Genomic DNA, 25,459 nt, shown 5'->3' with positions numbered 1-25,459 from the left:
GAAGTACCGGGAAATTAAAATGCGAAAACTTTCGTTACTTATAACCCTTTCGTTGCTCAGAGCGCCAAAACACTGCGTGTGCTGTCTGACCGCTGCAAGCAGCACTCAGCAGTGCCCGCCGTGCGTGGGCCGAGTACATGAATATGCTACCTGCCGCATCGATTATCGATATTGCGTGTGACGTCAAAATGACGTCACGTCTGCAGCAAATGCCAAGTCCTGGCAAACCCGCTTTACTGGCATGATATGGCGCTGAGCAATGCAGCATCTGCTACTATAGGAGTAATCACCGTATGCTTTTCTGTATTCGTTCTCGCCAATAAGTTCTTAAAATAAGATGTACTTAGAATATTCTGTATTGTTGAGCTTCCTGAAACCAAGCAACATTCAAAGAAGCACATTTCAGAAATCCGGTATCATTCCAAACGGCGCAACACACAGTAACATACCACACTGTTTACAGCAGTATAGGGATTCCTCTCTCTCTTTTGTCATACTATACACCTGCTTACAGGCCCGTGCTATTATTCACGATTCAACTATGGCACGGATTTTCCTCGTCTCATCGACTGATACTCTCCTTTCTTGGTGGTACGTCTCCCAAATCTCACGAATTAGCCTGAGATGAAATTCAGAGACAGAAGTATTCTTTCCAGTATGAACATTGCAAATAATACATACCTGAGGAGTGAAACCGTGTTTTTTGTGCTATTTCAGTGGTTTGCGAACACATTCCGTTGAGCTAAGTAGCATGTCACGTTTGTCCACTGCACCCAAGACTCACTGTAATCCAGCACTCATTTCGATTAAAATATTTCGGTATTAGTCTCCATTTTCCCGCTGATTTTATTTCAACTGTATGGCATGTCGTAAACATACATACTCTCTTCTGTTATGTCACTTCAAAAGCCATCATACTGTCTGTTGTAAATTTCATCTCACCCCTCTCTGCATTCGGCATTGCTGTACCTTTCCTGTTCACTCAGACTATATCTACTGCAATAATTCCTTTTCACGCAAGCAGTGGAAGAGAGATAGATTTGGGTACCAATCATCCACATATAGCATGTGCATCTTCCAAAATATGGTTCCAAAAAGTGACATAATATTGCCAGCTCTTCCCTAATGGTCTTCTGTGACTATTATGCCACAGTATAAACTAAAATGTTAAGTACACATCACATTTCACAATCAAGCAGAACAAACGTTTTTATACCAAAATGACATCGTTTAGATGGAATGTACTGTCTTGAAGCCATGTGTCCCCTGAAAAACAGAAGACTTTCGTCAATGCAGAATTTTGAAATGGAGGAGTGCCATTCTGAACTTCATTTTCCTATATGAGACAACTGATCTTATTTTATGCACCCTATAATCTAGAGCAGGCACACTGTTGTTGCAAAAATTCAGCATTTGTAAGAACAGTAAATATCTGTCACGGGACAATATGTCACTAATATGGTGTTTTCAGGAGAGTATTGGACCAGCATTAAGAATATTTCATTCATGATGAATGCTGGGGTTCAGCTCCTTCCTGTACCAGTGAAATTTGGCCACAAACATGTCTTTCTTCACTGGGGCATGTCATCTTCATTGTCACTGTCAGCCCACACTTCAGGAAGGTGAAGGCATGTGATGAGCAAAGCAGCTTTCCGGGCCCTGAGATGTTGAAGTGCAAGAATCTAGAGATGCAGTGTCCACAGTTTAAAATGTAGAAAGAGAAAACCCATACTCATTACTACTTTCCATAACAATACCTCCTATTTCCTCGCCAGGCAACACACCTTACACATTTTCAAACACAGTGACACAATACAAATGTTGTCATGAAGCCAACAAACTGCTATGTCTGCCATCTGAGTCAGATGGAGGAAGGAACTATAATCCTACAAACCACTTGGAGCTCTAAAAGTGACTCATATTACCAAGTCACTAGCATTTACTAAGAAAACCTGTAAACATATACAAGCAACATCAGCACTCTTAGTACATTCACCTCCTGTCACATGTAGTTAGCACTGGAGGCACAGATATATGCAGATGTTGGATAAAATGTGGAAACACCATTAGAGATGTATGCTTGAAAATTAATGCAGATGCTAGCCAAGCCTTCATGTTGCACTGTTTATTTGACCATGAATATCACCTGTGTAATGTCCTCAATACATTGCAAGTGTGAACCATGGTCAGAAAAGTGTTCTCTGAAGTTATGGTGGTCATGTGGTGGGGGCTTCTATAACCAAGGGATGGTGGGAAAATATGGACGAGAGCCTGGACACACAAATGGACAATCAGTGTCGTTCTTCACTTTATAGATTTTGCAATTGCTGCTGCATGGTTGGAGTACAGGGAGACTGCAATTCAGAATGGTACTACAAAGAAACATACAGCCCCATTCTATCAGTTCCGGCTTGATATTCCAGAAAGTTAAACATATTTTCACCAAAGATCAAGTCTATGGATGGAACCTATGGAGCAAGAGCTAAGTGCTGAAGAATTTTTCCAAGAAATAAAAAGACCAAGATGGCCTGTTCACTGCCACCAATGAAGATATGGCAAGCATTATGTTTCATTTGTCTGAAATGATGAACCATTTCTATGAGAACAGGTCAAAATGCTGAACAGGAGGCTGCAGATGTATGGTGTGAGCAGTGTAAAGTGTACCTTTGCTTTAGTACTGAAAGGAATTATTTTAACACATACCATAACAAATTAAATTGGGCAAGTAACATTAACATAATGGGATAATATAAAAAAAGCAACAATATTTTGAAAAATTTGGCTACGATGATTGTTTTTAAATACTTAGAATTGTTTAGTTTCAGGTTTTTTTTTTTTTTTTTTTAAAAATGTAGAGATTTAGCACGCACATGCCGCATGACCACACAGGAAAAAGCAGTAAGCTACGCCTCTCATAGTTATGAGATGCAGCCACCGCATGACACTCTTCAAACACCTCTGCATAGCATATGAGCAAACAGTTCTATTCTGTCTGTGAGTTGTATCTACAATTCCACCTTGACAGCTTGAGTACAGCCACACATCAAAGTTCTACTGCCACCTCCATAGGACAGTGTCACCATATTGTCACTCAGTTGAGCCTAGTTCAGTCTTAACTGTACAGAGAGTTGAGTGCCATCAATGGACATGTACTTGTCATAGCTACAGTAAACATTCAGAGTTAATTATCTGCTGACTTGCACTTGAATGTAGCTTAGTATGTATGGCTGCCTCTTGTGTATTTGAACACCAAGGCATTTAATTCCACATGTATTCACATGGCCACAGCAATGGAGAGCAAAAGATAAGTGTCCTTTGCAGCAATAAAGTGATAGGATATTTGTCTGTTCTTTTAACAAACTGCTTCTTTTGTTCACTTGTTCAAAGCAGAATACAAAAGATAGAATCTATAAAAAAATGCATTATGGTTTCAAAAACTTTTGAGGGTCATTCATTGTTAACTACCATTAACACAAATGTAACTCAATTGCACTTTTAAGATTTGTATGGGACTGAAGAGGATATGGGCAAGGAAATCGATCATGCCCTTTCAAAGGAACTATCCCTGCAATAGCCTGAAGCAGTGTAGGGAAATCATAGAAAACCAAAATCAGGATGGCCCGGTGCGAATTTGAGCCATTTTCCTCCTGATCGTGGGTCCAGTGTGCTACCCACTGTGCAGCTCACTAGGCAGGTACTGAAGTATCTCCATGATCTTCAAACCATGGCTGTGTACTTGAATAAATGTTTGGCAATGTAATGATTTGAGAGGATATTTTGAGGAAGTCTTACAGATGACCACATTTGTTGCATCTGCTAACTCTGGGGGACTGTTTTTAATGGGTTGTGGTCTGCAGATCCCTTGTGCCTTTGCTAGGATGCAGCACCAATTCTATTGTATTGTAATAGATTATGAAGAGTGTGGGTTCATGAAAAGCTCTGATCTAGGAACTATTTTCATTTCCCTTTTACAGAATGGGCACCAAAAGTGACGTACACTCTTGTTCAGAAAAAACAGAACCCCTTGAATAATTAGAGATAGGTTGTTCACTCTCACACAATATGTACATTAGTATGTTCTGCAGAAATGATTACTATTTGAACCATGAAAGCTCTTCAGGTTCGATGTCAATATCGATATCACGGTGCAACACTACCTACCGGTAAAATGTACCTACGGCTCTCATTGTTGTAATAAACTGAAGGTAATGGATCAGTATGGCTTCAGCAGATACACAGGATACCTTGCAGATGTATGTGCAAACTACCATTAAATCAACGAGTTTGAAAGAGGGCGCATTATTGGCATAATTTCCATATGCGAAATTGCTGCTTGCATGGCACAAAGTGTTTTGGCAGTGGAACAGGTGTGTGCAGAATGGTTTATCGAAGGCAACAGAACACAATGAGATGGGTCAGGTTGCACCTCTTAGAGCGCCCCCCCCCCCCCCCCGAGAAGATCGACACCTCATCCAGAAAGTATTGCAGTGTAAGTAACACATCATACACTATCAGGGTTGACAGTTCATTGCTGTTTATTATAGCATGCGTTACTTGCCCCGTCGTCTATTTCTCGCCTACCTTTTATGAATGAACAGACACATACTTGATGGCAATGCTGTATGGAATGACATCACTGGGGACAGGAATGGCATCAGACACTGTTTTTGAGTGAATCCAGCTTCTGTTTGTTTGAAAATGATGCCTGCATTTTGCTTTGCTACAGACAGGGAGAGTGGCATCACAATGACTGCACTCACATTAGACATACAGCACCAGCCGAAGGCCTTATGATGTGGAGTGCTACTGGTTGCAACCACATATCAAAATTGTTGCCTGTTCAAGGTACTGTGACCAGTGTGACCTACGTGAATGACATCCTATGACCTGTAGCCACACCCTTTCTGTACAATACCCCAGATGCCATTTTTCAGCAAAACAATGCACGACCACTTGTTTCTGCATGAAGGCATGCTTTCTTGGTGTCACAGGATGTCAGCCTTTTGCCATGGCCTGCAAGATTACCAGACTTGTCACCAATCAAAAATGTGTGGAATATGGTGAAACAACGGGTGAAGCACTTTGACCCAATTACAACCACCACAGATGAATTTTGGAACCAGGTGAATGCAGCATGGGTGGCTATACAACAGGATAGCAGTCGCACCTTATCTGCATCAGTGCCATCAAGCATGGAACAAGTTATCAGGGCCCACGGAAGACCTTGTGCCTACAACACAATGGGACACATACTGAACCGAGATGACTGAAACGCTAACATACTAATGTACACGTCCTGTGAATATGAACACCCTATCACTAGTCATTCGAAGTGTTTTTTTTTTTTCTTTTCTTTTCTAAACATGAGTGTATATTGATGTAGGGTGAAGGAGTGTAGACTCTGGAGAGATCAGAAATGATTACTGTGGCCTTAGTAATTTTTGCTCTTTGTGCGAGGTAGTATTAGTTTCCTTATTACAGGGATGTACAAGTTTTCTGGTTGTAATGTATTTCATACAACCCCTGACAATAAAGTTTGGTGAATAGTCCTAGTAACATTAACATAGATGAACTATGAACAACAGTTACCTTACTGTCGTCTCATAACTTTGCACCGCTAAGCTCTGCAATACATGTCCTGGAAACTTTGCACGAACTCTTCCTTTGGAATGATGTTCAAAAGCTGTGTCACATTTCATTGGAAGTCAGAATATTGTCAAATCTCTTTTCTTTCAAAGGGAGTTTGAGCCGAGGGAATAGGAAGAAGTCTGGAGGACTGAGATCCAGTGAGTATGGTGGATGTTCAAGTTCCACCACTCCCTTTTTAGCCAGGAACTGTTTGACAATATTGGCTGTGTGTGTGTGTGAGTGTTGTTGTGAAAAAAAAAAACCTAGGAACCTTCTTGTGCGTACAGGGGTCATATCCTGTGTAGATGGTGCATGAAACAGGTCATAATTTCAACATACAGTGGAGTGTCCAAAGTCATTCCCTCCGGTAGAAATTCCTTGTGGATAATGCCTTGACCCTAAAAAAATGCGATGAGCACCGTTTTGATGCGTGCTTTCTCGGCTCTGACGTTTTTCCAATGAGGTGATGGAGAATGCCATTCCACGCTCTGCTGTTTCATTTCAGCCTGGAGACACCTGGTTTCATCCTCAATGAGAATGTGGTTCAAGAAATTGGGTGTTATATCCACCGTTATGACAAAATCCTGTGAAGCCTCTAAACATGCCTGCTTCTGATTGTCAGTCAAGTGATGTGGCACAAGACGATAACATGTTAACCCATTTTCCTCTTCCATATCTTGTGTGTGAGGATTTGTTGGGCAGATTCACGGTTCATCTGCAGTTCACCTGCTATCATGTGCACAGTTAATCAACAGTCCTTCATGATTTATGTCCTCACTTTCCCAATATTTTCGTCAATGATGGCGGTTGCTAGTCGTCGGCTGTGGGGCTTGTCAGAAACACAGTCCCGCCCCCCTCAAAAGCTGCTGAATGACTCACGCACACACTTCATAGACAGTGCTTGATCCCCATAAACATGTACCAGCATTGCATGCATTTCTTTTGGTGTCTTGCCAAGCTTGAAACAAAACTTTAAATTGATCCTTTGCTCGTTCACTGTCCTGTTCTCAGTTCAAAACCAATGCATTAAACAAGCACTTCGTCCAACAGGTCTAACATGGAACACACATGATGCTCAACTGAACTACGGTGAGGGCAGGTTGTCAACACTGGCTGCTACGCAGGTACAGCGTTGTGAGCCTTCAGTGCTGTCCAATTTGGCATTCTGACTTCATTCACTTAACATTATGTCAGAAGTTGTATATGAGAATACATCATAAATGGTAATGTTAGGGTTTTGGTGATGCAAGAGGAAGGAGAACATCTAGTAATCTTCCTCTGTACAGACATATCTAATTTACTGTTGTGTCAATCCTCTGACAAGATTAACAGCATACTATTTTATTCATTTTACGATGAAGTTATGTATGTCTGATTTATTAAATGACAACATCTGGTAAGGAGTTATACTATTTTCTACAAGGTGGGAACATTAAAGTGGTACAAGCTTTACACAAAGAGTATTTGTATTGTTTGAAATTTACTGAATGATAATGTGGGTGGAGAGCATTCGTTTGTGATGGTGGTTAGCTTAAATGTAGTGTAGATAGTCAAGCTTATTCGTACTCTGCCATACCTAATGAATATACGGTGGATTACATTTGTGGATAACTGGTCAGTTCATTTTGTAGTATGGTTCAGATGTCGAGTGAAAGCTACTATGTGATTGCATCATTCTGTAAAGGATTTCCATTGTAGAGTGTTAAAACCAATTTTTGGAATCTGTGGTGCCTTTTCTCTAGGATTGATGAACAACTCTGTCCTCTTGCACACCAGTGAAGTACTCCCCACATTTTATTAGTGCATGAACATTATTGTCTACTTATGTTGTTTACCTGGCTCTTACTGATGCAGAAAATAAAGTTTACTGTGGGGTACTAAAATGAAAGTTTACTGTGGGGTACTAAGAATGAAGACTAGAATGCTAGCTATAGTCCGTTGCTTGTGGTATTGCTGAAGAATACACATTCATATTTAAGTGAAATCACATGGCCACAACAGTCACTTCCTGGAATTGTTGCATCACAACAGACACTGAGGTTTCATTAGTGTGCTGCATAAGTGCAGTATAGAAGATCAGAATTAGCTGTAGCAAGATAAGCAGACAACTCATGTAATGTTATGATGTTCTGAACAGATATACAAAAATGTAATATTCTGTTTCTAGAGTGAAAATCATAGAACACAAAGAAAATAGACATTTTTTTAACTATAACAACTTTATCTATAATTTTTCTTTACTGAGTGCTTTAATATGTTACACATTATTTGTGTAAAATTATATTTTATTTCATTGCATGTAACAATACAGTTGACACTTACTGGTATTTTAATTAAATTATTTGGCACATCTTATTTTTCAAAAAGATAGCTACAGTAGGCACACACATGCACAAACACGCACACGCGCGCACACACACACACACACACACACACACACACACACACACACACACACACACACAAAATGCGTCAAAACAAATCTGGAACTGTGAAGTGCATTTCAGTGTGAAACAATGCTGAACATGCTATGCTATAAAAACACAACACAATTTCTTTCATATTCCCATGAAATTACAAAGTGTGTAGTACTTCCTTCTATGATATGCTGATTTTGTCAGACATCCATATAAATCATTGATCTTCAGACAGTCAGTCTTGCTCATTGCTCTACGTTGACCCAACTTCACACCACGATTCTTTGCAACAATAGTTGGTTTTCCCTTTTCTTTACTGTAAAAAGAAGTTAGTACATAATATCAAGGTCCTGTTTGCATGAAAGAGATTAAGCTGCAGGATCTATTCTGTATAATGAAAAATAGGTAATAACATTATAGGTTTATTTAACTAACTCGACTGAATTGATTTGTCGATGAATGAATCACATGTGGACATAAAGAAAAAGAAACTAATAAAATAATACACAGTGGAGCACATTTTTTGGTTTATTTACACATGTGGTAGAATACTTGTTTGTAAGCCTGAGTTTCAAACAATGAATGAGTAGATACATAGTCATTCACCATACCCTGAAGTTCTTACCAATACACATGCAATGATTAAAGACTGCTATACACTGAGGTGTCAAAAGTCATAGGATACCTTCTAATATTGTGTAGGACCTCCTTTTGCCTGTGTAGTGCAGCAACTCAACAGTTCATTGGGAGTCCTTTGCACAAATATTGAGACATCCTGCCTCTATAGCCATCCACAATTGCAAATGTGTTGCCAGTGCCGAATTTTGTGCATCAACTGACATCTCGATTACGTTCCATAAATGTTCATTTGGATACATGTCGGGTGATTTGGATGGGCAAATCATTCACTCAGATTGTCCAAAATGTTCTTCAGACCAATTGTGAACAATTGTGGCCAGATGACATGCTGCATTTTCATCCACAAAACTTCCATTGTTGTATGGAAACATGAAATCCGTGAATGGCTGCAAATGGTCTCTAAGTAGCCGAACATAACCATTTCCAGTCAATGATCAGTTCACTTGGACCAGAGGAACCAGTCCATTTGATGTAAATACAGCTCACACCATTATGTAGCCACCACAAGCTTGCACAGTGCCCTGTTAACAACCTGGGTCTATGGCATCGAGGAGGCTGCATCCCACTCAAACCCTATCATCAGCTCTTATCAATTAAAATCAGGATTCATCTGGCACGGCCACAGTTTTGCAATCATCTAGGGTGCAATCGATACCGTCACAAGCCCAGGAGAGGCACTGCAGGTGGTGTCATATTGTTAGCAAAGGCACTGGTGTTGGTCATCTTCTGCCAAAGCTCATTCAATGCCAAATTTCGCTGCACTGTCTTAATGAATATGTTCAAAGTATGTCCCACTCGATTTCTGTAGTTATTTCATGCAGTATAGCTTGTTTTTCATCACTGACAACTCTGTGCATTCCCCTGCTCTTGGTCATTAAGTGAGGACATTCAACCACTGTGTTGGTGGTGGTGGGAGGTATGTTATGTTATGTTAACCAGGGACCTAGAAACGACGGAGAGTCTCTGTCCCTGCCGCAGCCACAGTTGTCCTCAGCCCCACAATGACTATCGCAGTCCACTTCACCCCTCCACCGCCCCACATCGAATCCAGGGTTATTGTGCGGTTCGGCCCCTGGTGGACCTCCCAGGGAACATCTCACACCAGATGAGTGTAACCCCTATGTTTGCGTGGTAGAGTAATGGTGGTGTACGCATACATGGAGAACTTGTTTGCGCAACAATCGCCCACATAGTGTAGCTGAGGCGGAATAAGGGGAACCAGCCCACATTTGCCGAGGCAGATGGAAAACCGCCTAAAAGCCATCCACAGATTGGACGTCTCACCGGACCTCGACACAAATCCGCCGGATGGATTCGTGCCGGAGACCGGCGCTTCTTCCTGCCCAGAAGTGGGAGGTATTGTCTGAAATTTGGTATTCTTGGCATACTCTTGACACTGTTGATATCAGAATATTGAATTCCCTAACAATTTTCAAAAGGGAATGTCCCATGCGTCTAGCTCCAACTACCGTTCTGCATTCAAAGTCTGTTTATTCCCATCACGTGGCCATAAACATAACAGAAACGTTTTTGCATGAATCACCTGGTACAAATGACAGTTTCACCAGTGCACTGCCCTTTTTTAACTTGTGTATGTGATACTACCATCATGTAAATAAAACAGAAAGAAACTTCCACATGGGAAAAATATATTAAAAACAAAGATTCCAAGACTTACCAAGCGGGAAAGCGCCGGCAGACAGGCACATGAACAAAACACACAAACACACACACACAGAATTACGAGCTTTCGCAACTGGCAGTTGCTTCGTCAGGAAAGAGGGAAGGAGAGGGAAAAATGAAAGGATGTGGGTTTTAAGGGAGAGGGTAAGGAGTCATTTCAATCCCGGGAGCGGAAAGACTTCCCTTAGGGGAAAAAAAGGACAGGTGTACACTCGCGCACACACACACACACACACACACACACACACACACACACACACACATATCCATCCGCACGTCTTACCCTCTCCCCTAAAAACCCACATCCTTTCATTTTTCCCTCTCCTTCCCTCTTTCCTGACGAAGCAACTGCCAGTTGCGAAAGCTCGTAATTCTGTGTGTGTGTTTGTGTGTTTTGTTCATGTGCCTGTCTGCCGGCACTTTCCCGCTTGGTAAGTCTTGGAATCTTTGTTTTTAATATATGATACTACCATCATCTGTATATGTGTGTATTGCTACCTTGTGCCTTTATCACCTCAGTGTAATCTGATTGAAATTACTTATTAGTTGACACTTATTTCCCTGAAACTGAAGACCTACAATAAGATATGTCGGTGTACAGGAGAACTGTTAATCATCACTTATGTGCCAAAACAAAATCACAGGTTGCTTGGATTGTGTAATTATTGCACAACACCTCATGCTGCTGTAACAAATCTCATTTAACAAGTGATATGCACAGTTACATATCACTCATAGCAGAGTACAGCACAGTCTGATTGTGTGGGCACCCAGCTATCTGTTTCAGCAAGCCTCAACAGTACAGAAGCTGACAACCATTGTGGCAACACAATAGCACATTTGACAAATTCGCCATGAATGTAATTTTAATTATGCTATAGTTCTCTTCCACCACTGCATCAGAAGTGTTTTTGAGATTTTTCTTTCGGTTCTCAGTATGAAAGAAAAAATATTAAAAAAAGGATAGTGCAGAAATCAACACAATATAGCCATTCTTTGTTCGCCAAACTACATTTAAGGTGAATAATGACTAAACCATCCAGAACTAGTACATAACTTATTCTTGATAGGAACTCAAATTGAATACAAAACTCTCTTATTTTGAAATCAGTTACTTAATCTCTTGGCAGTGTTTACTTATAGAAAGTTTGTAAGTTTGTTAAAATGTTGCTAAATTCAGTAAGAATGTGAATGTCTGGGATAAAGGTACAAGGCAGAAAATGAAATTCCATATACGTCTACACTCTGCAAACCATTTTAAAGTGCATGGCAGAGGGTACTTCTCACTGTACCAGTTAAAAGTTCTTCCTGTTGTTCCATTCATGTATGGAGCAAACTCTTCAGATATCTAATGAACTGCATTTTCACATTACTGGTTATGCAAAACTTCCTTTATGCGGTCAAGGAAACCATTCTCAACTTCACCAGTATCCATTACACAGTACCAAGTTTACGACATGGTGTGCAGTGTCATGTAATGAGGTGAGAGGCCCTTTCTTTTTGAGACTGAATGAGACACTGCTATCACTGTGACATTATGTTAGAGCTGTTTCTTGCTCCATGACTCTCTACATTTCCAGATCCTGAAATTCAATTCACTTGCTTTCAAAAGGATTGAGCTAGTTTGCAAGTTGCCAGTGAGCATGTACCATCAGTAAAATGTTTGTTTGGGGATGACATAATTTCAAGGAATGTTAACATTTCTTGGCTGCCTTGGTTTCCAGACCTTTTGGACAGTTACTTCTTTTTGTACGGACATCTGAAGAGTGTTATGTTACCAGACTAGAACAATAACCCTAGCTCATTTCAGGACACAGTTTGAAGAGGAAATTGTCAACATCCTGGGTTGACACATTATGTTGCATTTTGTAAAAGGTACAGCAGTTACTTAGTAACCCTGGAATCATTAAGTGTGGACAGAGCAATTAATTTTGTGAGCCAGTACCCATTACAAATGCTTGCCTTTTACAGTTCTTCTGTTTTTGTTGATATGGACCTGAAAAACCAACCTCCTCCATATCCTTCTTCCATAACCCTTTCTTATATGCCTTGCTTCTTCTTACTCTCTAATTCCCCATAACAAATGATTATTGGTTCAATAAATTCAGTTTTATTTATGATTACTTATGCCTATTATCACAGAGTGATTTCAACTTACTCTGGTGTATGCATGTACTTCCACTATGACTTTTGATAGTTCAGTGCTGAGTGAGTAAGGGAGCATTATTACCATTGGGTTCAAAGTGTGCCACACAAAAACTTCTCACTCTTGAATCTAAGTACTTCTGTTAGCAGACAGTACAGCAAAAGAGTGTAACGTGACAACCAAACTGTTGGAGGCACAGTGGAGACGGGAGGGGAAAGTTGGTTATGCATTGATGCTGCTGAAACAAAAATGTTGTTTCTTCTCCAGTTGGTTAGAAGTTATTATTGCTGCACCATCTATTTGCATTTAAATAAGTTCTCTTTTTTAGAAATACTTTTCTTGCTACACCCAGTCTATAATTTAGAATCTACCTAACAGATGTGACAGTGAAATGGGCAATTTGGCAACCCTGGAAATAGCACACTACAAGGAATCAGAAAATAGGACTTGCGCCATCTGGAGAAGATGCCTTTGCCATTGACCCTGATATCGATGTTCAATCGAGATGGTGTCATGGACCACGAACAATGCACTATTGCCGTGAAGGTGTTTTGCAAAAACAGTGATAGCTACATGGCTGTGCAGCATGTATTTCATGCTCATTATAACCCTGCATGTCATGCCTCAGTCCCATCAGGTTGTGCTATCAAAGTGTTGGTATAGACCTTTGAGGAAATGGGCAATACTTCCTTTGCAAGTGTTAAACACATGTGCACACAAGGGAATGTTGCAGTAGTGGAAGAAGCCTTCAGTTGAAGTCACAGACATTCTGCAACTTGACACACTGGATCACAGTATACAGGGAATATTGCACAAAGAACTGCAGAAAACGCCATACAAAATTCAGATAGTGCAAAAACTGAAAGCAGGTGACCTGCCAAAGAGGCTATGCTTTTCCTAGGAACTGTTGGAACTCATGAACGACAACCTATGCCTATGCCTTGCATGTTCCTACATCTCTCTGGAACTCAAACTGATCATCCTCAAAGTTGACTTCTAGATGTTTTTGCATTTAAGTAAATACTTTTTGTGTTAATACTCTAAGAAACAGTATTTTGACAGAACGCATACTTTTCATTAAATAGGCACTTGTGTTACCTGAAGAAGTATGCTCCATAATGCATGATGCTGTCATAGTCATATTCAAAACTGTATGTTGTGTTCTCCAAGCTCTGCTTATTGAAATTGTTTAAAAATTCTGTAAAAAAGACAATTATTGTTATTATATGTTTTGAGAATCTCTTACCAGCAAAGTTTATGAAAGGTTTAGCCACTGCAATATGTGTTCAAAATACTTACTAAATGTTTGAATTGTGTGTGGGAATTGTTAAGCAGATATTTATTTGGAAAAAATTGTAATTGCTCAATAATTTCCAGTATTTATACACTCATAGATTGTGTTCCATAACTCTCTCCATAAAGGCTGAGAATTAACAACATGGAATTAACAAAAGAAATCAGATATAAATTACTTCTGAAGCCTATATTAATAATTATAATCCACTTTACTACATTTGTGTTTATTGAGGTTCTAAACTAATCCCTTCCACAATTAGTAAAAGATAATAGATTCTAATTGATAACAGTCAAAAGGTAATAGCCACTTTGCACATTGCAATACAGAAAGACTATTTGCAATGGTAGTTATAACATGCTGTTTTATTAAAAATATTCTCCAAAACACACACACACACACACACACACACACACACACACACACACACACACACACACACACACACAGAGGAAGCACGAAGTGGAAGTTAGGCTTAGTATTGTTAACAATTGCAACCATTTTGTTAGGCTTAGTATTGTTAACAATTGCAACCATTTTCATCAGTTGCGAACTTCTGTTATGCTTTATCATAAATATGATAAAACTTCCATCTTTTGTTAATGTCGAGTGACTAATGCTTCCCTTTGGGTGGGCCATTCGCCGGGTGCAAGTCTTTCAATTTGATGCCACTTTGGCGACTTGTGCATTGATGGGGATGAAACGATGATGATTAGGACAACACAACTCCCAGTCCCTGAGTAGAGAAAATCTCCGACCCAGCTGGGAATCAAACCCGAGCCCTTAGGATTGACATTCTGTCGTGCTGACTACTCAGTTACTGGGGGCGGACATCTTTTGTGGCTGAAATTTATTATTGAAGGTACTCAAGAATAAATTTCATTTGATAAAGATGGAAATTTATGATAAAATTGAGAAGAAGTTAGGCACATAACTAAATTTTCAGTAATGTATTCCAAGTTTCAATATTTCCTTCTTTATCAGAATGTGCACTTACATTCATATAACTGTATATTTACTTGGACATGGACACACACACACACAAATGACTCCTATTATTTATTCTCATGACACTTCTTGGTGAAGAGAAAATCAGTATTTAGAACAAATACCATAGTTAACAAAAATTACTTACTCCCATAGCAAATGGAGAAATTCTGAAAAGTATGCATTTTTGCCCAAAAAATCTTACATGCTTTTTGGAAAGAAATTAAGGCAATGAATATCTGTAGATTTCTCAAAAAGGGAATTAAGCTAAAATATCAGTGTCTGAATACATCCACTCAATGCAGCAAGCTCCCAATGACTTGAGTGTGTATTATGTGGTTTGTAGACTACCTGTGCATAGCTGAATGATTTTTGAAAAATTAAAAAGTAAATGTGAAGTATTCTGTGATAATTAGAACAAATGTCTTCATTAAGATTACAAATTTTTGGTTGTAAAGATGTAGAATGGACAAGGCTTTTGTTAGCATTTAAACAGTGATGAACCAGGACTTTTTTTCACAAATCAAAAAGCTCTGTGAACTCAAATGGGATGGCTTGGAGGAAAGATGACATTACTTTAGTATGGAAACATTGACGAAGTTTGAGGACCAGAATTTGCTTGACGAAGTTTGAGGACCAGAATTTGCAAGGGACTGCAAAATGATTCTTCCACCATAAACCTATAAACATGCATTCACATAAGGACCATGAGAAAAGAGAGAGAGAGAGAGAGAGAGAGAGAGAGAGAGAGAGAGAGAGAGAGAGAGAGAGAGAGAAGTCACAGCTTTTAAGAAGCATACAGACAATTCTTTTTCCCTCATTCCATTCAAAAATGTAAGAGGAAAGAAATGATTAGCGCAGTGGTGCAAATTACCCTTCACCATGCACCATTCAGTGGCCTGTGCAGTATATATAGATGAAAAGACTCAAGACTGTGAACTCATATGTCTACTAGAGTATTACTGTGCAGTGCATGTCCTTACCAAATAGGATTGACAAAGAACACTGAAAAAGTTGAAAGAAGAGCAGTTAATTTTGTATTATCATGAAACAGGGGAGAGTGAGTCACAGATATGATACCCAAGTTGAAAGTGGCAATCATTAAAACAAAGGCATTTTTTACTGTGGCAAGATCTTTTCACAAAATTCCATTCTCCAATGTCCTCCTCTGAATGCAAAAATATTTTGTTGACACCCACCTACATAGGTAGTAATGATTATAGTAATAAAATAAGCCAGAGCACGTGCAGTAAGATTTAATTTTTTTTTCTCTCTCTCTGTGTACTGTTCTATAATGGACTGATAGGGAAACAGAGTGAAAGAGGCTTGATGAATCCTCTGCCAGGCCCTTAAGTGCGTATTGCTGTGAAGTCATTTAGATATAGATCAGCAAACTGCAATGGCAGAATGATTAACTCAGACAACCTTTCAAAAGGCCCACTGAGTGATTCTTGGATGCAAACATGGAACGCAGTTCAGCCAGAAGTTGTAGTGGCAGCTCTTTTTATCATTAAATGTACCCCTGCATCAGCTTCAGATGGTGAAATTCCTGCAGCACTATGGTAAGGACAGAAAAAATAAATGTGTTTAGGTATACTGCATACTAGCAGATTCCTAAGGAATTCACAACAAGTATGAAACAAAATCATTAGTGTGTTTCATGCCAAGTTACTGTCTCAATCGTTAAAGTTATTGTGTTCTAGTGTTGTAAAATTGTTTTTGAAGAGATGTCATTTTTGAAGAACAAAATTATTTTCACAAATAGCACTATAAGATCATTGTAATGGATCTCAAAATTAAACTGTTTAAATGGATAAAATAATGCAGAATGTTGCAGAACATGAAGGAAATTAGAATGAAACTAATCTCTAAAGTGAGGTGACGTGGGAATAACACCAATGCAGCATAAGAGAAACTGCTTTCAAAAAAGGCAAAAACTTGCTGAGTTTGAATGTAAAACCAAATTTCTTTCAATCTCAACCTCTGCTAGCAATGAAAGAAAAGCAATGGTGTGCAGGATATGCGAACAAGAGGCAGAAACATCGGAAGTAAAATGCAAGTCAACTTTATAAAGAAACACTGCTTTTAATGTATAACAACCAAAATGTACATACATACAATGAGGTAACAAAAGTCATGGGTTGCCTCCTAATATTGTATCAGACCTCCTTTTGCCCAACATAGAGCAGCAACTAAATGTGGCATGGACTCAACAAGTCACTGGAAGTCCCCTGCAGGAATGTTGGGGCATCCTGCCTGTATAGCCATCCAGAATTGCGAAAGTGTTGCTGGTGCAGGATTTTGTGCACAAACAGCCTCTCAATTATGTCCCATAAATGTTCGAAGGGATTCAAGTTGGGTGATTTTGGTGGCCATATCATTCACTTGGACTGTCCAGAATGTTCTTCAGACCAATCACAAGCAATTGCATCCCAGTGAGGTGGCACACTGTCATCCATAAAAATTCTCTTGTTGTTTGGGTATGTGAAGTCCATGAATGGTTGCAAATGGTCTCCCAGTAGCTGAAAATAACCATTTCCAGTCAATGATCAGTTAAGTTTGTCCAGAGGGCCCAGTCCATTCCATGCAAACACAGCCCACACCATTATGCAACCACCACCAGCTTGCACAGTACCTTGTTAACAAGTTGAGTCCATATTATATTGGGTCTGCACGTCTGCACGACACTCGAACCCTACCACCAGCTCTTAATAACTGAAAGGGGGCATATATGACCACCCAATGGTTTTCCAGTCATTTAGGAGCCAATCGATATGGTCACAAGCCCACCAAGCCTACGAGTGGCACTGCAGGCATTGGTGTGCTTTTAGCAGAGGCACTCACTTTGGTTGTCTGCTTCCATAGCTCATTAGCACTAAGTTTTGTTGTACTGACCTAAAGGATACATTCAATGTATGTCACAGGTGAATTTCTGTGGTTAGCTCATGCAGTGTTGCCTGTCTGTTAGCACCGACAAATCTACACAAATGCCGCTGCTCTCGGTTGTTAAGTGCAGGCCATCAGCCATTGGATGGTCTGTGGCCAGTGGTAATGCCTGAAATTTTGTGTTCTTGGCACACTCTTGATACTGTGTATCTGAGAATATTGAATTCTCTAATGATTTCTGAAATGGAATGTTCCATGTGTCTAGCTCCAACCTACATTCTGTGTTCAAAGTCAGTGTATGTGTGCATATCAAAACTATCCCATGATAGTCACCTCTATTATGTAACCATATTTTCAGAATGACCACAAAAAATGCTTTGTAAACAAAAGTGAAACATGTCTGGCATGAAATTCTCCATAATTAATTGCAGTAAGCTTGAGAGAGAGGGAAACTAATAATAACTGATTATAACAACTGCTGTGTGAGATAGCCTTGCAAACAAACATATTAATTTTGAGGCAACTGACAAAAACAAACCAGATATTGTGACTTCAGAAGGAACGAAGAGAGCAGAACTCCAAGTAAAATAATAATAAGAGCATAATCTCTGGATGATTTCACCATATTGGCCTTGAATCCAGAACTGTTTATTGAAGACATATCTCAGAATTTTAATAACATGAAGAACTGACAGGATGAAGGAAAATGAACTAATGGGATAAAGAAATAATTGGACTCTCTTTCAGCCAATGAAACATGTAACTATACCCCACTCCAGCAAATAAAGGAGCCACAGACAGCAAATGGCAAGTTTACAGTAAAATGTGATTTCTTGGAAAATATTGAAATGTGTGGGCCACATTTAGTTACAAAACATTGTTTACAAAAAAGGATACAACTATGATATAAAATGTGCTCCAGTTGCTTTACTTTATATGGTGAGGACCTTTCACAATTCGGTGAAAGAACAGGTCATTCTCGTGGAACAAATGGATGTACAGAATGCATTTCTACATCAAGAACTAACTACAAAATCAATCAGACAGCTGGAACTTCTACCCATGAGAGCAAATGTAACTTGAACTTTAAATTTATTGTTGTATTGTCTTCTATATCAAACTTTTTAGAAGTAAAGAGAATCCTTTGGAAGGCTTCGGTTCAATGTATATATGATGATACAGAAGCAGTGCTACTCTGAGAAAAGATATATTGTAGAAGATAAGAGATTGGTTATGTTGACAGAGTTGTTGCATATTCATTGGCAGTACAGTACAGACAGATCTGTGGAATACAACAGAATATTTTGCATTTAGATCTATGGAAATGACTACTAGCAGGCATAAGAGACAAAGTTCAAAAAAATTACAAACTTATATGGAAAGTACAAACCATACGGTGATGTCTGACACCATTGTTCATGAGTCAGAGAGAATATTGCACAAGGTGAGATTTATAACTTTCTAAAGTTGGAAACTGTGCTTTAACACCTATGGAAGTTCAAATTGAGGAGATTATCATGAAAGTAGAAGCAGGTGTAACATTGTCCTCCAAAAAAGCTGCAAATGTTATTTCAATCAGAATCACCAGGGTAGTGTGCTGCAGTTAACTTACGAAAAGTAATTTGATGAAAAGTGAGAGATAGGGTCTCAAAGATTTCAATCCAAAATAAGAGATAGTTGATCTCATAGTTGATAAAGAAACTACTATTGTTGTTATGAAGAAATAGAAACATTGAAACATAGCACCTGCATGTTTTCATGTCAGTAGGGGCAAAACATTTTCCCCATACATGTCTTCAGAAATTCTGAGCACATTGTGACCTGCGCACTATATTCTCATATCAGTTTCTGCAGTGCACTTTTAGTACCATTAGTGTCATTAATATAAGCAAGCAAATAGTATAACTACAGTAAAACTTGTTTTTACATTCCCAGATTTTACGTTTTACTGCCATTTACATTTATTGTTTTCCCACCATTTAAAATTTTTTGTGGATAACATATCCCACATTTTGCATTTCTGAGCCACTGCCATAAGCTGCAACATTGATTTTCAAATAGATTTATGTGGATATTACAGGGTGTCCCACTTGAAAGAAGCCCCACAAACATGTGTAGTAATTCCTCTGAAATTTCACCATGTAATTTGTGATGCTTGACATTGCAACACTGCACTCTGCAATATTATTTCAGTGTGTTTCCACATATTGCTCTGACTAGAGATCAGTGTTCAGTGTTTCATGACCATGTATCACTATTCTGCCAAAGAGTGCATGTTTCTTGTGAAACAATATTGGATTACTGGTTCCATTTAGACATTTCAGCAAATGTTTGGTGAACAGTTTGATGACCAGGATGTGCCATTCAAATGCTATTGTCACAGGGCTGCAAAGAAAGCTGGCATTTATCGATACAGCTTTACAGTATTTCAGGAACTGAATGTCAATGACAAAGACAAATGCATCACATTTTGCCATTGGTTTCAGGAATTTATTGCTCAGAGGCCAGGAATATTGCAGTACACAGGGTTCAGTGGCGAGGCACGGCTCCACTTCCCTGGCTATGTAAACTCTCAGAATACAAATTTGTGGTGTAATGGAAATCCACATGCACTGTTCGAACAACCCTAGCATTCACATAATATTGGTGTGGTCTTGCAATATCATAGCATCGCATCATCGGATCAATTTGTTTCAAGTCTACAGTGACAAGTGCAATTTACATTGAAACGTTTCGGGAATTTGTGAATCAGTTGGATGACGAAGAACTTATGCTTGGCTGGTACCAACAGTATGGCACCACATGCCACATGTCTCAGGTGACCATGGCTGAGGTAAAATCATTTTTCCCTGGCAGAGTGATTTCGAAAGGACTGTGGCCCCCAAGGTCACCTGATGTATGGCCACCTGACTTTTTCTTTGTAGTGACCTAGAAGGCAAGGTCTATAGTAACAAACCACACAACTTGGAAGAGTTATGAGAGAACATCATCTGTGAAATCCAGGCAGTGACATCAGAGGTTCAGGCAGCAACATTCGAGAATCTGCAGTGTTGTGTTCGACTGTGTTTACAAGTTGAGGGTGGCTACTTCCAGCACCTTTTGTGATTCACTGTTATTTTCCCATTTTTAAAAGAAGATGTTTAAGTTTGACTCATCCTTTTCTTGTGACATTTCATTGCAGATAGTATGTTTTTCAATTCCCTTACTTTAATTTTTGGTTTTTATTCATTTATGCTTACCAAAACCTTACGAATGTCTGTGGTTTTTCATTCTGCTCACTAAGATTTTACACCTCACAATTCCTAAAATTTTAAGTAAATCACATTCATGCACCACTGCTCACTTACAGCTGATTGTTGACTACGGAAAAATTGAGAGGTAGCTTTATTGTCTGCCAAAATGCCTTCGCACCATATTGATCAGCTAAATTCTGTGACAGTGCATTATGAAAATTTTTGTGCTTTAATATTGTGCTTATTTCCAGAATTGCTCGTGAAATTTTTTAAATGAAGGTTGTTATACAATTATTTCTCAATAAGTGCCGGGAACTGTTAGATCACAAAGGTTGGTGGTGGTTAGAGTCACAATGACTTCCTGCTTGTAATGACATATACCAATCAGTGGCCAAGCAGTACAAATGAATGCCCTTCAGCAAATGAAAAGATAACACAATATGCTACTTTAAGTCAGAGCCAGACAGTTGTCACCCATTATTTGAATTTTGACCAAGTAAGTTTCGGTGAGCAAATTTTGTTGTGGAGCTGTTTTATTACACCAAAAGCCATTTGAAGTTACTGCTTACTAGTAATGCTCAGAGGTTGTTGACATGTCATATTTCTTTCTTATGAGCTATGCATTATTCAAAAGTACTAAAATCCCAAATATTCTAGCTACAGAAATGCAAATTTAATATTCCATTTTTCATCATATAGGTACTGCACTGTACTTACAAGGGTGTTAAATAAATAGTGCAACACTTTTCTTTTCTGAAAGCTAGTTGGTTTTATTCAGGATTCCAATACACCATATTATTCCCCACTCTGCCAACATCTTGTTGCTTCAATAACCTATCCACAATCTTGTACTGCTTCCAGCAGAGTGTATCCTTCATTGGGCCGAACAGATGGAAAGCAGAAAGTGCAAGATCTGAGCGGATGAGGAAGAACAGTCCAAAGAAGGTTTCTGAGCTCCTCTTGTGTGTGCAGACTTGTGTGAGGCCTTACATTGTCATAGAGAAGGAGAAGTTCATTTGCATTTTTGTGACAGCAAACATGCTGAAGTTGATTCCTCAATTTCCTGAGGGTAGCGCAATACACTTCCAAGTGGATTGTTTCACCACAAGGAAGGACATTATCCTCTCAGGGTCCCAGAAGACCATCACAATGACTTTACTGACTGAGAGTGTGTTCTTTGGAAGAGAGGTTGTGTGGCACCACTCCATGGAATGCCATTTTGTTTCTAGTTTGAAGTGATGAACCCATGTTTTTTATCACCAGTGACAGTGTTTGACAAAACATTATCATGATCAGCCTTATAGCACACAAGCAATTCTGCACAGATGGTCCTTCATTGCTCTTTATGATCTTCTGCTCGGTGTTGAGGAACCCAGTGGCACACACCTTTGAGTTACTCACCTGGTGGACGAGTGTGTTAGCACTACCAACATAACTCCAGTTGAGCAGCAATGTGTCTGATGGTGATCTGTCAATGATCTTGAATGAGAGTGTCTGCACGTTCCAACATTTTAGTAGTCACAGCTCAGTGAGGTGAGCCATCACATGGAAAATTGGACATGTTTGTGCAACTTTGTTGCAGTGATGACAGATGCCTGATACAATGACTCACTATGATTTTGTTCAGTGCGAGTTTTCCCCACACATTCAGCAAGTGTGTATGAAAATCTCCACTGCTCTGTTTTTCTGCCAAAAGTGTATACGAAGCTCTCCACTTGGTACGCACCTCCATTACAGATGTAATTTTGAAGACTACATATAGTGCTGCCACCCGTTGGAACATCATGACACTGTAGGGGCTGAATTGGAAATATTCCACGATATCACACTTAAATTCCATATTTCTTCAACTGAAATTGGTTGAGAAAAAAAAGAAGTGTTGTGTTACTTATTGAATGCCATTCATAATGTTTCAAGGGGATGTCATCTTTAAGATTTACTTCAGTTTTTTCATGTTTGAATTGAACATTGAACTATGACATAATACTTCATTCTTTTGCTGTTGTTAAGAATGAAAATCTTACATGCCTCTTACAAAAGTGCAACAGTTATGCACAAGGATGTATTCAAACATGTTGAAAATAAATCCATTGTTCATACGCTTATTGTCATTATCACATCAGTTACTTTTGCTAATTTGTATTAGGTATGGGCACTGGAACGAAAATTCAAAAATTCAGTTCCAGCATTGTACCAATGTAATGTCCATTTGAGTAATATCAGTATTCATGAGTCGATGTTAAAATGACAGACTATTTTCCATGGTTATATGGAGGAGCCACAAAAATATATAACCATGCTAACAATTTTAACAAACAAGAAGAAGCCATGGTACTTAGTAATATATGGATAGTTCTATATAATTAATATCTAAGCATTATTGTTGACAGATGACAGTTTGATGGTTAAGTTTTGTCACTGACAAAGATTATTTCTGCCAGACATGTGTGAACCTTCACCATGCCCTCCTCTTGCGGCGTTTATATCATTCTTGACATCTGCACTGCTGAGTTGGCAATACTCAGCAAAACCAGGAGAACCTCTGAAGAAGTACAACAGAGCTATGGATAAAATGTCAGGAATGAAAAAATTCCATGCACCACAGCTATACATCCTGGAACATTCACCTGCAGCAACTGCAGAAATTTACATGAAAGTGCCTCAACATCAAAAGATTAATGAAGGACATGTATGCAGACTTAATAGTGTCTTATGTGGACTGAAGCAGACACTGAGTTAATTATGAAGGAAATCAATTTTAAAAAATGCGAAGTTGACAGCTGCCTACCAGTATATATATGTTGGAAGCTATGATGAATATTCTTTGTTTAGTACTACATGCTGATATTCTGCTTATTGAAAACTATAAAAACAAACTCATAATATTAAAAATAAACTGAAAGTAATTTTTCCAGCAAGACACCTTGGTGAGTGGAAATCCTTCCTGGAAATTAACATACAGAGCAACATTGGAGAACTGTTTCTTCATTAATGCATTTATTTTGAGAACTTATTGAGAAGATTCAATATGGGAGACTGTAAATCTAACAAGATGTCAATTGAAGCAAACCTCAGTGAAGATTTTAGTGGAGACATAGTTAAAAATAAACTGCACAGAGAAGTGTCTGATGTGTGCAGTGATGGCTACAAGATCAGAAAGTGCATCAGGTAATCATTACAACAGTCATAAATATAAAAACTACAGAACAAGACTGAAAAAATTTTAAATGATTTCTTTATATCTAAAAACAAAGATTCTGTAACTTACCAAACGAAAGCGTTCGTACGTTGATAGAAACAATAACAAACACAAACATACACACAAATTTCAAGCTTTCACAGCACACGGTTGCTTCATCGGGAAAGATGGAAGGTGAGGGAAAGACGAAAATATGTGGGTTTTAAGGGAGAGGGTAAGGAGACATTACAATCCCAGGAGCAGAAAAACTTACCTTGGGGGGAAAAAGGGACAGGTATACACTCGCGCACACACACACATATCCATCCACACATATACAGACACAAGCAGACATATGTAAAGCAAAGAGTTTGGGCAGAGATGTCAGTCGAGGCGGAAGTACAGAGGCAAAGATGTTATTGAATGACAGGAGAGGTATGAGTGGCGGCAACTTGAAATTAGCAGAGGCTGAGTGTATACCTGTCCCTTTTTCCCCCCAAGGTAAGTCTTTCCGCTCCCGGGATTGTAATGGCTCCTTACCCTCTCCCTTAAAACCCACATATTTTCGTCTTTCCCTCACCTTCCATCTCTCCCGGTGAAGCAACCGTGTAGAATCTTTGTTTGTAGATATATTTTTCCCACGTGGAATGTTTCCCTCTATTATATTCATATCATAAATGATTTCTTTGATACATTACTTGAAGCTCAAATGTTCTTCTCTGTTATATTGATTCTGAATGGGGAAGTGGAGAAGACAGAAGAGCTACAACATGATAAATATACCAGACTTTCAAAAATACTGTATGCTGGGTAACCAAGGAGGAAGATATGTGTTTCACTATCTACAACAAAAGCAGAATATGCTGCTTTTGCGATAGCTTCAAGAGAAGTTTTGTTGCTGATGGGTCCTCATCAAGAATTTAAAATATTTGTGAAGACTGAGTTTATGAAAAGAATCGCTCACATGTGTGTGTGTGTGTGTGTGTATGTAGAAGTGGGAGTGTTGTTGGCTGACTCATGTGGATATTAAATAGCACTTTATATGTCCAGTGTATAATGCTTATGATCAGTGATGAACATATCTTTTTATCTGTGTGATATCTTCATAAATAAATATTATTACTTGTTAGATTAACTTTGGTTTCTGTGTGGAGTATCTAAAGCACAAGTCCTAGTTATTACAATAACATGGCATTAAATATCTGGAAGAATTGTAAAGAATGGAGGCTTTTATCTATCAAGAGGAAAATTACTTTTTCACAATATGATGAAGTTATATTTAATTTCCTCTTTTTTTTATTGCCCTTATAATCATAAGCAAACTTAAGCATTCCTCGGAAGACTATCACTTGTAGGTAAAAAACTTAC

General features: G+C 38.9%; 1 protein-coding gene and 1 long non-coding RNA gene across 2 annotated transcripts in view; one reads left to right on the top strand and one right to left on the bottom strand.

The window, feature by feature from the left end:
* Positions 1-206: 206 nt before the first annotated feature.
* LOC126355160 (uncharacterized) lies at positions 207-25,441 on the top strand. Its single transcript, XR_007565468.1, has 3 exons — positions 207-291; positions 23,829-24,081; positions 24,838-25,441. It is a non-coding gene; the product is annotated as an uncharacterized LOC126355160 (long non-coding RNA).
* The window catches only part of LOC126355159 (hatching enzyme 1.2-like), an 83,285-nt gene continuing 65,680 nt past the window's right edge, over positions 7,855-25,459 (bottom strand). The window contains exons 7-8 of the mRNA XM_050005367.1: positions 13,612-13,711; positions 7,855-8,361 (exon numbers count right to left, since the gene is read on the bottom strand). Coding sequence (XP_049861324.1) covers positions 8,187-8,361; positions 13,612-13,711 — 275 coding nt within the window. The 3' untranslated portion in view covers positions 7,855-8,186. The remainder of the gene's footprint in view (positions 8,362-13,611; positions 13,712-25,459) is intronic.

Source organism: Schistocerca gregaria, chromosome 3 (genome assembly GCF_023897955.1).
Source record: "Schistocerca gregaria isolate iqSchGreg1 chromosome 3, iqSchGreg1.2, whole genome shotgun sequence".
NCBI lineage: Eukaryota > Metazoa > Arthropoda > Insecta > Orthoptera > Acrididae > Schistocerca > Schistocerca gregaria.
This window is presented reverse-complemented; position numbering and strand designations above follow the sequence as displayed.